This window comes from Martes martes (assembly GCF_963455335.1).
Source record: "Martes martes genome assembly, chromosome: 4".
NCBI lineage: Eukaryota > Metazoa > Chordata > Mammalia > Carnivora > Mustelidae > Martes > Martes martes.
The window spans coordinates 160,557,638-160,570,023 of NC_137891.1; the positions used below are offsets into that span (position 1 = coordinate 160,557,638).

General features: G+C 38.8%; 1 protein-coding gene across 3 annotated transcripts; it reads right to left on the minus strand.

Annotated features, from left to right (window-relative positions):
- Nucleotides 1-159: 159 nt before the first annotated feature.
- On the minus strand, nucleotides 160-12,005 carry ZNF684 (zinc finger protein 684). 3 transcript variants are annotated; one of them, XM_080802223.1, is made up of 6 exons: nucleotides 11,826-12,005; nucleotides 11,502-11,585; nucleotides 10,191-10,229; nucleotides 6,121-6,247; nucleotides 5,706-5,801; nucleotides 160-1,716 (listed from the first exon to the last, which is right to left on the minus strand). In XM_080802223.1, the coding sequence occupies exons 3-6, from the start codon at nucleotides 10,203-10,205 to the stop codon at nucleotides 812-814; spliced, it is 1,143 nt and encodes a 380-aa protein (XP_080658349.1). In that variant the 5' UTR covers nucleotides 10,206-10,229; nucleotides 11,502-11,585; nucleotides 11,826-12,005; the 3' UTR covers nucleotides 160-811. The 3 variants fall into 3 exon arrangements, with proteins under 3 accessions (XP_080658349.1, XP_080658350.1, XP_080658351.1); XM_080802224.1 differs by lacking the exon at nucleotides 11,502-11,585 and having other exon boundaries at nucleotides 11,826-11,978; XM_080802225.1 differs by lacking the exons at nucleotides 11,502-11,585; nucleotides 11,826-12,005 and having other exon boundaries at nucleotides 10,191-10,280.
- Nucleotides 12,006-12,386: the final 381 nt, after the last annotated feature.

A 12,386-nucleotide genomic window follows, 5' to 3' on the forward strand; every position in this document is an offset into this window, starting at 1 on the left:
AATTTCTTACAAGAAAACAAATATAGACCCAAAAACTTACTCCCCCAAAGCTGCAAAGTATCAGGACACCCTATTTATTAAAATCCAATAGAGATGGTGCCCCTGTAGACACAGTCACATCTTATGTAGATACGCCAATGAAAAAGAACAGGAATATTTGAAGTGCAAATGTTTTATTTACAAACTTATTTAAATACTTATTCTCCCCAACTGAATACTTATTGAAATACAGAATACAACTGCTTTTCTCTCTCAAATGGTGTCTTAAATTGGTTGTTTTGCTGTTTACATACATAGGAAAACATCTCTGTAACAAGTTTTGTAACTAAAGAGGAGACAGATCAGTAACACTGCCTTGCCCATTAAAAGTGCCAGCAAATGGATAAAAGTATTACTGAAATGCATATTTCATATTAAACCACATTTTTTTCACTTGCATGTTGTTAGGATTGGAAGAAAAAATGATAGGTACCTCACTCTTGATATAATTTAATGTAATAAACATTTTATACTCACACTTGCGTAATTCTATAATGTTATAAAAATAAAAATCAGAGATAATAAGTATAATTTTCACTGATTCCTTGACTAATTTATGCTTACTTTCTAAGCGCCATTATTCATAAATCAATGTTTTCTGTGACCTTTTTCTGTAAAAATTTTATTATCACTTCCAAAACATGATGGCACTGATTCTTTTTGTGGGAATCTACTCTCCCAAATCCATTCAAATTGGTGGATTTCTCCCCATGAATTCTGTTTTAATAAGATTTATCTAATATTTAAGGCTTTGTCATATTCAACATGAATATTATGTATGAATTTTCTGATGTACAATAAGATTTGACTTCTGGGAAAAGGCTTTCCCACATCTGTTACATTCATAGGGCTTCTCTCCTGTATGAGTTATCTGATGTCTAAGCAGATGTGACTTCTTGATGAAGGCTTTGCCACATTCGATGCACCCATATGGTTTCTCTCCTGTATGAATTCTTTGATGTGTAACAAGCACAGATGTGTTACCAAAGGCTTTGCCACATACAATACATTGGTAGGGTTTCTCTCCTGTATGAAATCGAGAATGTTTATAAAGGGATGAGCTATACCTGAAGGTTTTCCCACATTCTTTACATTCAAATGAGTTCTCAAGTGTATGGGATTTCACATGCTGGGTAAAGGAGGAGTTCCAAGTGAATGACTTCCCACACTGATGGCATTCGTAAGGTTTCTCTCCCGTGTGGAGTCTCTGATGGACCACCAGTTGTGCTTTATGCATAAACGCTTTCCCACAATCATTGCACACAAAGGGTCTCTCTCCGTTATGGATTTTCTGATGAGTTGCAAGGTGCGCCTTCCTGCTATAGGCTTTCCCACAGTCACTGCATTCAAAGGGTTTTTTTCTTGTATGATTTTTTTCATGTCTAATGAAATGAAATTTCTTTTTGAAGGCTTTCCCACATTCAGTGCATTCGTATGAGTTTTTTCCAGTATAACATCTATCGTAACTAAGTAAGTCTAAAGTAGGTTGCAAACTCTTCCCATATAATTTACATTTATATGATTTTTTTCTTGTAGGATTAAGACTTGTGCTCATGTTATAACCATGGAGTCTGTCCATAGTCAGAATTTTATTGAATGTGAACAAAACTGAATTCAAAAAATTGTCTTTGCTTTCCTGGTGCTTCTCTGATTCATCAACAAGTAGGCAATCAGCTTCTAAAAAGGAGTACAATAAAACATGTCTAGTTAATTTTTTCCATACCAGTTATAGAAAGAAACATTATTTCAAATCCAGTATCTAATTCCGAAACAAATCCTGTATTTGCTTTGCTCCTGAGCTTTAAGAATAAAACTGCTGAAGAGGAAATGGGAGCAGATGAATGACATTAATGAGAATAGATGGCTTAACTTGGGACCTATGAAAAGACCGTGAAATAGGCACAAGTTACATTGAACAGGGTACAGACATCGAGGCATGGTTACCTCACATGAAGAGAGCCCACTGAGGAGATATGACCAATGGATGAAGTGACCCAAGGAACAAGAGACTAGGGAGCTAAGGGAAGATATCAGAGGAAAAACTAGATCTGGAGATGGCAGGTCTAGAGTCCCCACTACTCCAATCCTAGGTTACCCTGGTGGAAGGGCTCCCCATTTCCCTCATTCACATCTCTTTTTCCTCTTAATCACCAGGCACAATGGCAGTTGCCTTCAGGAACATTCTTATGTGTCCAGTCCTCTAACTTCATCCATATCACAGGTGAGACGGGCCTGCAGCTACAACAGCTGGGATATATTCTCCCATGTTCTTGTAAGCCCAGCCACAGATTCTGCCCGTTTGCTATTGCTTTTATTCCAGCTGCATTTCTTTTTTTTATAGGGTGAAGCCCTATATATGACCATTTGTTATATTTGTATTTGACAAGTACTGTTTTTACATTTTCTTTCAATCTACCTAAAAATTTAATCCCCAGAAAGCTGGTGAAGTCACTTTTTTTTATCCTGAAGTCACATTTTTTTTCATTCCTATCCTCAAAACCCTAAAATCTCCAATCCATTTCTCCATTAAAAAGGGGGCACCTGCTGGCTCAGAGGAGCATGAGGCTCTTGATCTCAAGGTCGTGAGTTCAAGCCCCACACTGGGTGCAGAGATTGCTTAAATTAAAAAAAAGAAAGAAAACTCAGGAGAAGAGGTTATATTTCCACTCCTAAGTTTCCCTCCTTGTGGAATGTTAGTACCACACCCCAAATTCTTCCTTTATGCCTCATTCTTCTCTGTGGAGCTGCCCTGAGTACTGGGCTATAGCCGTTAGTACACATCTCTTTATAGGGATTGAAGTTTCTGTCTTTTTTCCTTCCTACTTCAACTAATGGAGAGCAGTATCCTGTGTTACCTCAACTAGCAGTAACCAACTGAAAAATCCAAGGCACTCAGGCTAGTGAGCAAAACTATACATTATAACGAATTCACTCATGGTATCTAAGCACGCATTCTCATGCTGAACAAATATCTTCCGTTCTAAGAATTCTAGACTCTAAATAACTACTAAATAAATAACTAAGAATTCTAGACTCTGAATAACTCTAAATTTTGCTCATGTCCCTTCCCCACCTTAACATCCCCTACCTCAACCCCCCTCATCCTATCTAGTCCTTAGATATTCTTTAGGGAAGAACCATTGTTCCATGATCTCAAAAAAAGACTCCTCTAATCTTTGTATACTTTTAACTTTAAGCACCATTTTCTGTGTATTTCCAAGATAGTCACCACTGCTCCCCAAAACCATTCATTCTGACAATTAACTAGAACAGCAATGTTACTGTGCACTGAACAAATATTCCACACTCCTAAAACTTTAAAATGTTTTATATGGTTGTTTTGCCTCTTACACACCTGAAAAAATGGCAAAGGGTTGTGTTTTTGTTTTTGTTTTTTGCTTTCTTCGAATCTTTCTCAGGAAACATAAAAAAGCCTCCCTGAGGGCCGCCTGGGTGGCTCAGTCGGTTAAGCCTCTGCCTTCAGATCGGGTCATGATCTCAGGGTCCCGCATCGGGCTCTCTGCTCAGCAGGGAGCCTGCTTCCTCCTCTCTCTCTGCTTGCCTCTCTGCCTACTTGTGATCTCTCTCTGTCAAATAAATAAATAAAATCTTTTAAAAAAAAGTTTTAAAAAAAGCCTCCCTGAAAGAATAAGAAACACCCCCCACAATGCCTGACTTTACAACGTGAATTAATGAAATGTTCATTAAATATCCATTGTGTGCTCAGCAATGGTGTAAAAACAAAAAATGGTACAGGACTTTCTCTTCAGGGCATTATCATAAGAAAATATGCCTTATAAGCCACAGGGTTAAAAAAAAAAACAAAAAACTAAGAGAATATATGTCAAGTTTTCACGGTAGAGTCATAGGAGAGCTAGGATGCAGGTTCCAGGAAGGTAGAGATCAGCTAGGCTGGCGTTACCATGAAAGAGAAGAACTGAATTCAGACTTACTGGCATGCTGGGCTTAGTTAGGCAGAGCACATCAGCTTCCAAAGAACTGAGGCACAGAAGAAAATCATGCACAAAGTTCACTAAAGAGCCCAACTGCCACAGCATAGGGAAAAAATGGACCATTCTGGGCAAATAAAATAGGATCCCATTAAAGAGGGCCTTAAAAGCCTCTTAAATATCACAGTACAAGTTACAAAGAAATAATCTGTGTTTATCTGTCAGGAGAGTGACAAGGAAAATGTAATGATTTGGATACATTTTGCAGGAACATCTAAGATAAACCAGAAAATAGGGTGAAATTGGCAATATAGAATTATGAACAGCCTAGACACAGTATTGGGAGTTCAAATTCACTTGGTTCATTATGTCATTCACTATGTCGTTCGAATTTGGGGTCCTAGGGGATCTAAAAATACACTTAATTTGTGTCTCAATCATTTAAAGTCTTTTATGGGCTCTGTGGAAAAAGAAAATTTTATTTTAAATCAGCCTTGGAGGAATTAATAGTTGAAATCACAGGTAATAAGTCATAATAGTATTTAAGGAGACACTCTTGAGAGAAGAAAGCTAAGTTGCTTACCACAGTGATGTGGAGACGGCCAAGCAGCAGGCCGGCCATTATCCTTTATTACAATGTAAACAGAAAGGTGAAGGCTGAAGAATACGATATAGCGGTTACTATGAGAAAACAGAGATGGAGGCCAGGTGGGGAAAACGGGGAGCTGGAGAACGGGGAGTTGGGAAAGCGGGGATGGGGAGTTGGGAGACACACAGATGCCACAGATAGGACAAAGAAAATCACATTAGTTCTTCAGAGGGATGCGGTTTCTGAAGGAGTTGCCATGAGAGAATTTCTGAAGTTGGACAAGAAGGCAAGCAGCAATGGTGGAGAAGCAGTAAGTGAGGGTAAGGACAAATTAGTGAGGAACCAACTCAAAGGAAGCTGGGGAATTTCCAAATGATATCAGTATTACCAAGTGAAGCAGAGAGCGGCACTACAAGGTTAATACTGCCAGTTAGCAGTGAGACTACAGATGAGCAAGGTGGGATGCACAGGTGGGTATATGCTACAAGAAAAGGAAGAGGTTTTTTTTTTGAAAAGGGGAAATAATTAGAAAGAGCATAATGTTACTAAAAGTTTTGAAATAAAAACAACCAACATATACTGAACACATACTATATGCCAACTATTTGAAAGGTTTTACGTGGATTAACTCATATGATCTTTAAAAGAAACTTGAAGTGAGGATTAATATTATATCTGTTTTATAAATAAAATTATGCTACAAAATAATTAGGTTGGACAGTGATTGGTGGAGTAAGACTTTAAATCCACACAATCTGACTACCTAGATAGAACTAAATATATGGAAAAGATGTGAAAAGAATAAAAGAATGAAGATTTTAGGAATTAAGAGCACAAAGCAGGGGCCTCCGTGGAACAGGCAGTGCAGGGAGCCAGGGCAGAGAGGAGAAGGACCTCCCTCTAGACAAAAGCTGAGCAAAGAGAAAGAGCAGCTATGTGAGCACAGGGAGGCAAACTGTCATCTGGGGATCTGACGATGTTATGTCAAGGGGACTCAGTCACTGCCCAAGCTGTGTGGCTTTTAAGAAGGCCTTCCTCAAAGAGCTGCTTCCAAGCTACCTGTCCCTCACTGACCAACTGACTCTCAACTCCAAAGACTCCCATCGGCCTGGTTTTCTTTCACTCACCTGGACAGCGCCAGCGTGGGTTCTTTCCCTCCCCCAGCCATGGCTCTGGTCCTTGCTCTGCCTTGAAGATGCCTTTTGTTTTGGTACCGGGGCCCCCTGTTCATGGGAAACAACACAGAACTGGAGACAGAGTGCTAGAGACAAATGACTGCCTCACAATTCAGGCTGCCTCCTTGAGTCTCAGGGCCTGGAAAGGATGACAGACAGGCTTTAGAGCAGAAAAGACCCTTCTCCTCCACCTGGGAGCCAGAAGCATAAACACTCTATCTGTTTATGCGTCATCTCAAAGGGGATGAAGAATCTGTGACCGCTAACGTTCAGGGCCAAACTTAGGAATGCTTCAGAACGTCCACAGCTTCCACAAGTCCTAGAGGAAGGGCACTAGGAGTATATTCGTAGTTTCCCCTGTCCTTACCCGCTGAGATGAGGTTTCTAAAGTTCTCCAACATCACATCCCAATACAACGTTCTCTGATCACAGTCAAGCAGCTGCCACTCCTCTGGGGTGAAGTCCACAGCCACATCCTGGAATGTCACTGATCCCTGTAACAGCACATTCATCTTCAAACTAAAGTGTGCATCATTTGGGGACTTGCAAGAGAATCATGGCAGCCTCTTATGATCGTATCATATTCATTGTTGAGTTTTCAGAAAGTTTAACTACGGTATGCTTGACTCAGAATTATATTTTGTGATAGAAACAAAAATCACATTAAAAATATTCACTAGTGTCAGGACAGTTCAGTTGGGTAAAGAATAGTCTTTTTAACAAATGGTGGTGTGACAGCTAAACATCCACATGCCAAAAAATGAGCTGGACTCCGTTCACACACAGAAACACCTCATATAAGGAAAAATGAACTAAAAATGGATCAGAGACCTAAAGGCAAGAGCTAAAACTATAAAATTCTTAGAATACATAGAAGTAAATCTTTCTGAACTTGGATTAGGCAGTGGTTTCTTAGATATGACAGGAAATGTAAGTGACCAAAGGAAAAAAATAGATAAAATGGAAATAATCAAAATTTAAATTCTGTGCTTCAAAGGACACCATCAAGAAAATGAAAGACGGGATGCCTGGGTGGTTCAGTCATTAAGCGTCTGCCTTCAGTTCAGGTCACGATCCTGGGGTCCTGGGATCGAGTCCCACTTCGGGCTCCCTGCTTGGCAAGAAGCCTGCTTCTCACCCTCTCCCACTCCCCCTGCTTGCGTTCCCTCTCTCGCTGCGTCTCTCTCTGTCAAGTAAATAAATAAAATCTTTTTTTTTTTAAAAAGAAAGAAAATGAAAGACAACCCACAGAATGGGATAAAATATGTGCAAATCATATACCTTGATAAGAAACTTGTATCTAGAATATAAAAAGAATTCTTACAACACAACAATAAAAAGACAACCCAACTTAAAAATGGACAAAGGATTTGGAGAGGCTTTCTCCAAAGACACACATGGTCCATAAGCCATGAAAAAATGATCAACAGCATTAGTAAATACAAATAAAAACTAAATGAGATATCACTTCACACCCACTAGGATGGTTAAAATCAAAGACAGACAATGACAAGAAGTGACAAGGATGTGGGAAAACTGAAACTCTCATATATTGCTACTGGGGTTGTAAAATGATGCAACAACTATGGAAAATAGTTTTACAGTTCCTTGAAATGTACCATATGACCCAGCAATTCCTCCTAAGTATATACCCAAGAAAACCGAAAATATATGCCCACATAAAAACCTACACACAAATCTTCACAAGAAGTATTCATCCAAGAGCAAAAACAAGTATCCATTAGCTGATGAACAGATGGATAAACAAAATGAGGTCTATCCATATAATGCAGTATTTTTTGGCATACATGTAACATTGATGACCCTTGAAAAAGGTGAAAGAAGCCAGTCAAAGAAAATCACACACTGTATTGTCTTAGCTACATTAAATGTTCAGAAGAGGCAAAGCCATAGAAACAGAAAACATATTAGGGCTGGGAGATGTGAGGAATGGGGAATGACTGCTAATATGGGGTTTCTTTTGAGGTAATGAAAATATTCTAAAGTTAGATAACAGAGATGGTCTCAGTGAATAGACTGAAGACCACTGAGTTGTATATATTTTAAATGGGTCAATCTGTAATACCTGAATTATGTCTCGATAAAATTATTTAAAATATTGTTAATATGTTCTTCATTCACTCACTCGTAAAATGTTTAATAAGGACCTACCAGACACTGTACTAGTGATACAAAAAAGACTAAAGGTATTACTGGTCTCAGAGATCTTACAATATATTAGACACATCAAAGTAAAAATATAGGTTAGAAGGTTAACAAGTCAGACTCACATGACCATAATTAAATAGAAAATAAGGACTCTTTTTTACATGATAAAATATATCCTCTCAACCATAAGGCCAAAATCATGGTTAACTAACTTAAGCTGAAATTAAAAAAGCATGTAGCTACATACATATCACAAAGAGATAGTTAAGACCATATAGAACAGGGGTCAGCAAACTACAACCCATACATTGGCCTGCTGTTTTGTAAATACAATGTTACTGGAACATTTACACCCATTCATTTACTTCAGCTGCAAAGTCAGAGTTGAGTAGTTGCACAGAGTCTGTATGGCTTCCAAGACTAAAATATTTACTATATAGCCCTTTAAAAAGTTAGGAGACTAGCTAGGGTTTGTCCTATGAATGCATAGATAGTTCGGTATTAAAAAGTGTATTAGAAATTCTCTAAATTGCGGACTAAAGATGACAAAATATATTATTTTATCAACAGGTATTTTTAAAAACACATAAGGGAGAAAGTTTCCAACTTGTGAAAACAATTTTAACAAGTGAAAAGTCTTTAACTTGATTAAAAACAACAAAAAAAAACACCCCACTATCTACTAAAATACAAGAGGAAACAATGAAACATTGGAACCATTCCATTAAAATTGGAACAAAAAAGATATTGGCTAGTAATTACATTGAAAATTATAGTTCCTAGCAATCCTGTCCATTGCAATAAGACAAGAAAAAAAATTAAAGACATACATACTGACCAGTAAGGCATAAAACTCCATTTGAAGAGTATATGACTGTCTACCTAGAAAATCTAAAAACCAATTAAAAAGTTCTTGCACTTAATAACAGTCCTGTAAGTTGACATAAAGTCAAATAGATAAATGCATATTTCCCAAACACCAAAATAGCCAATTAGAAAATATAATGAAAAAAGATCCATCCCATTCTCAAGAGCAACCTAAACCATATGTAAGAATAAACATTACAAGAAATGTACAAGAGAGACGCCTGGGTGGCTCAGTTGGTTAAGCAGCTGCCTTCGGCTCAGGTCATGATCCCAGCGTCTTGGGATCGAGTCCCACATCGGGCTCCTTGCTCGTCAGGGAGCCTGCTTCTCTCTCTGTCTCTGCCTGCCACTCTGTCTGCCTGTGCTCGCTCTCGCTGTCTCTGACAAATAAATAAATAAATAAATCTTTAAAAAAAAAAAAGAAATGTACAAGAATTATAATAATAAGCCTATAAAAATGTAAAGAAGGGGGCGCCTGGGTGGCTCAGTGGGTTAAGCCTCTGCCTTCAGCTCAGGTCATGATCTCAGGGTCCTGGGATCCAGCCCTGCATCGGGCTCTCTGCTCAGTAGGGAGCCTGCTTCCCCCTCTCTCTCTGCCTGCTGCTCTGCCTACTTGTGATCTCTCTCTGTCAAATAAATAAATAAAATTTTTTAAAAAATGTAAAGAAGAATAATGTATTCTGTGTTCAATAAGAAAAATTGAACACAGAATACATTATTGAAGTTAGGAAATCTTTACATATCAGTGTAAAAGTATACTGCAATCACAATTAAAACACCTTATATACTCCTTTATAGAGTCTGACAAGTCGATTCTAAAATTCACATGGAAGAGAAAATGCTCAAGAGTACCAGGAGACTCTGGAAAAGGGTACAAGGTTTACTTATGGTTACAGAAGAATATTAGAAAGGCTATGTACCTGAACTTACAAATGGAGTTCATATAGTGCTGCTTACTGGCACTATGTTCTCTACTTACTATGGGAAACACTCTAAGAAAGTCATAGGAAATGTGATGTTATATTTATCACAGGGTTGTTGCTGTGAATGTTATTTATAACATTATCTTTATGAAAATCCATTACAGTATTTTTTCCAGAGAATTGAATCAGGAATATCTTTACTTATCTGAGGAATTATTTTGCTTCATCCTCGCAGATAATACCAATACTTTAAATGGCTGGCTAGCCATTTTCTATGATTGCTATAAGGACTGGGTACACATATGCAGCTCAAATTTATTCCAACTATGTGCAGACCCTGTGACCTGGATATCAACTTACCAATTTTCTAAATTCTTTGTGGACTTGATCTATTCAATCCACATTTTCCCTGTCTATTCATTTCCTTTTTATTTGGATTTTTGAGAGATTTAAATGACTGAATAAATGGATACCTTACCTGGAAGTTGATCATTTTCTGCAGCTCTTACACAGAGATCTATGAATGTAAAAATGGGAAAAAAGAATAGAAAGGTATAAAACACCAAGAAGCAATGTAGAAAAGAAAAGAAGCACTATCAGATCAGAAGGACTCACATTCCAGCTTCAGTATATGTCACCCAGTGGGAGAATGATTCTAGAAGATATCAGAAAAATCCATATTTTATAAGCACCAAACTCCACTGGTGGTTCTGTTATGAATATATGAAGGTTAGACAAGTATGCTGTACATTCTGTCCTGCTGATCTAACAGCAAGCTGCTAATCTTTGAATCAGTGACATTTTTTTCTCCCAAAATTTATCCTAAGAAAATTTAAATGAATTAAAAGACTAACTAAAAGCCTGGTCTCTAAAACTCTCTCGAATCTCTGCTCTGAAGCTGGGATAAGAGAACTCAAACTGGTTTGGGTTTTCTTGAGAAGGTTGGATCCAGGATTTTTTTTTTTTTTTTAAGCTGGAGCACCCTTCAGTTTAGTCTAAATCAGCCTTTCTCTCTTTCTCTCTCTCTCTTTCTCTCTCTCTCTCTCTCTCTCTCGCTCTCGCTCTCGCTCTCTCTGGAAATTCACCATCTCCTATGAGCCCAGTATCAGTTTTTAAATATTCCAACCAGCAAAGCTGGGGCCATAGAAAGGCTAAAATATGCAAGGGGACTCACAGCTTTATTTACAGCCTTCCCTGGAAGATCTGCAGTTTCAACAGAGAGACCCTTAAAAAAAAAAAAAAAAGACTACAAATAGAAATTTACTCAGCAGTCGCTACTCAAATATTTCAAAAGGAGAATAAATTCAACTCTGTTTTTTTCACAGGATGCTATCTTGCAAAAAAAAAATAAAATTTGGAGCACAGCATAAGGAATACAGTCAATGATACTGTAATTGTCATATAAGGGGTACAAATGGTAACCACACTTGTGGTGAAATCGGCATAATGCATAAACTTGCCAAATCACTAAGCTGTACATCTGAAACTAATGTAACATTGTGTGTCAACTATACTCAGAAGAAGAGGAGGAAGAGGAGGAGGAGAAAGAGAAGGAAGAAAATTTGGTGAAAACTCATCTGGGTTTGAATCTCAGCTCTCCCACTTTCTAAGCTGTCAGTGTAAAGCAAGTAACATAACATAACCTCTTTCTCAACTTCAGTTAATTCACATGCAAAATGGAGAGAATACTTACTTCAGATTATTGTTGTGAAAATACACTAAAAAGAGAACATAGCAGTTTCTCTAGGAATGCTTTCTTCCTAGATTCCTTTGCATGGTTTAATATTACCTTTTGCAGGCTCTGGTAGGGCCAATGGTGTTCTTGTAACCAGGAAAGGTACAGCTGATGCACATACTCCTACACAGTGATCTCCTACAAGAGCAGCAATGCAAACGGAGCCTGCCTCAGCCCCACCCGGAATCTGGGAACCCACTGAGCAAGAGTCAGACCCTTCTCTTGCTCTCTCTGAACTACTCCAGAATCGGACAGGACTCACACACCCCCAAAACCAAATCACCGCACGCTGGGGTTGTGAAGTTTTATCTTCGGTTGGGTAAGCCAATAAACTGGTCCCGCCCGTCCCTTATGGCCCCAGGCTCCACAGAGTCCTACCTGCCAGCCTTTCACCGCCACGCTCCCAGCTTTGCTTGTAAGAGATCAGGTTACAGAGCTCTCCTAGAGACTCCGGGCGAATGCCGCGCTCTCACTTCATTCGGCGCAGGTTGGAAGATTACGGAATACCGGCTGGCGACCCACTGCGCGTGTGCGGAAGTAACTGACGCCCAGGTTCCCAGGTCCCTCCGCGATGCAGGCTGTTCACAGGGGACTACATTTCCCATAAGGCCTGTGGAGCTCGTTTCCGGAAGGCATCGGAAGCCTCTGCCTCTTTGGGGGGAGATTCCTGGGTTGGTATCTCTGTGGCTTCCGTGAGAGCTGCGCCCGTTTGCAAAAAAGAGGTGTATATATCATTTTCGTTAAAAAATATAAAAGACATCAGAATTTTTAAAAACTGGAAAATCTAAATCAGCGGTGTAAGATAATAATCTACCCTTAGTTCAGTTTCTTCTAGCAATGCGCCAGCTTAGGTCCCAGCAAAGGAGATGAAGAGGACCCAAGAAAGAAGACTAAGAGATAATGAGTGAGACAGACTTAAATGCAGAAGAGTTTGGATGT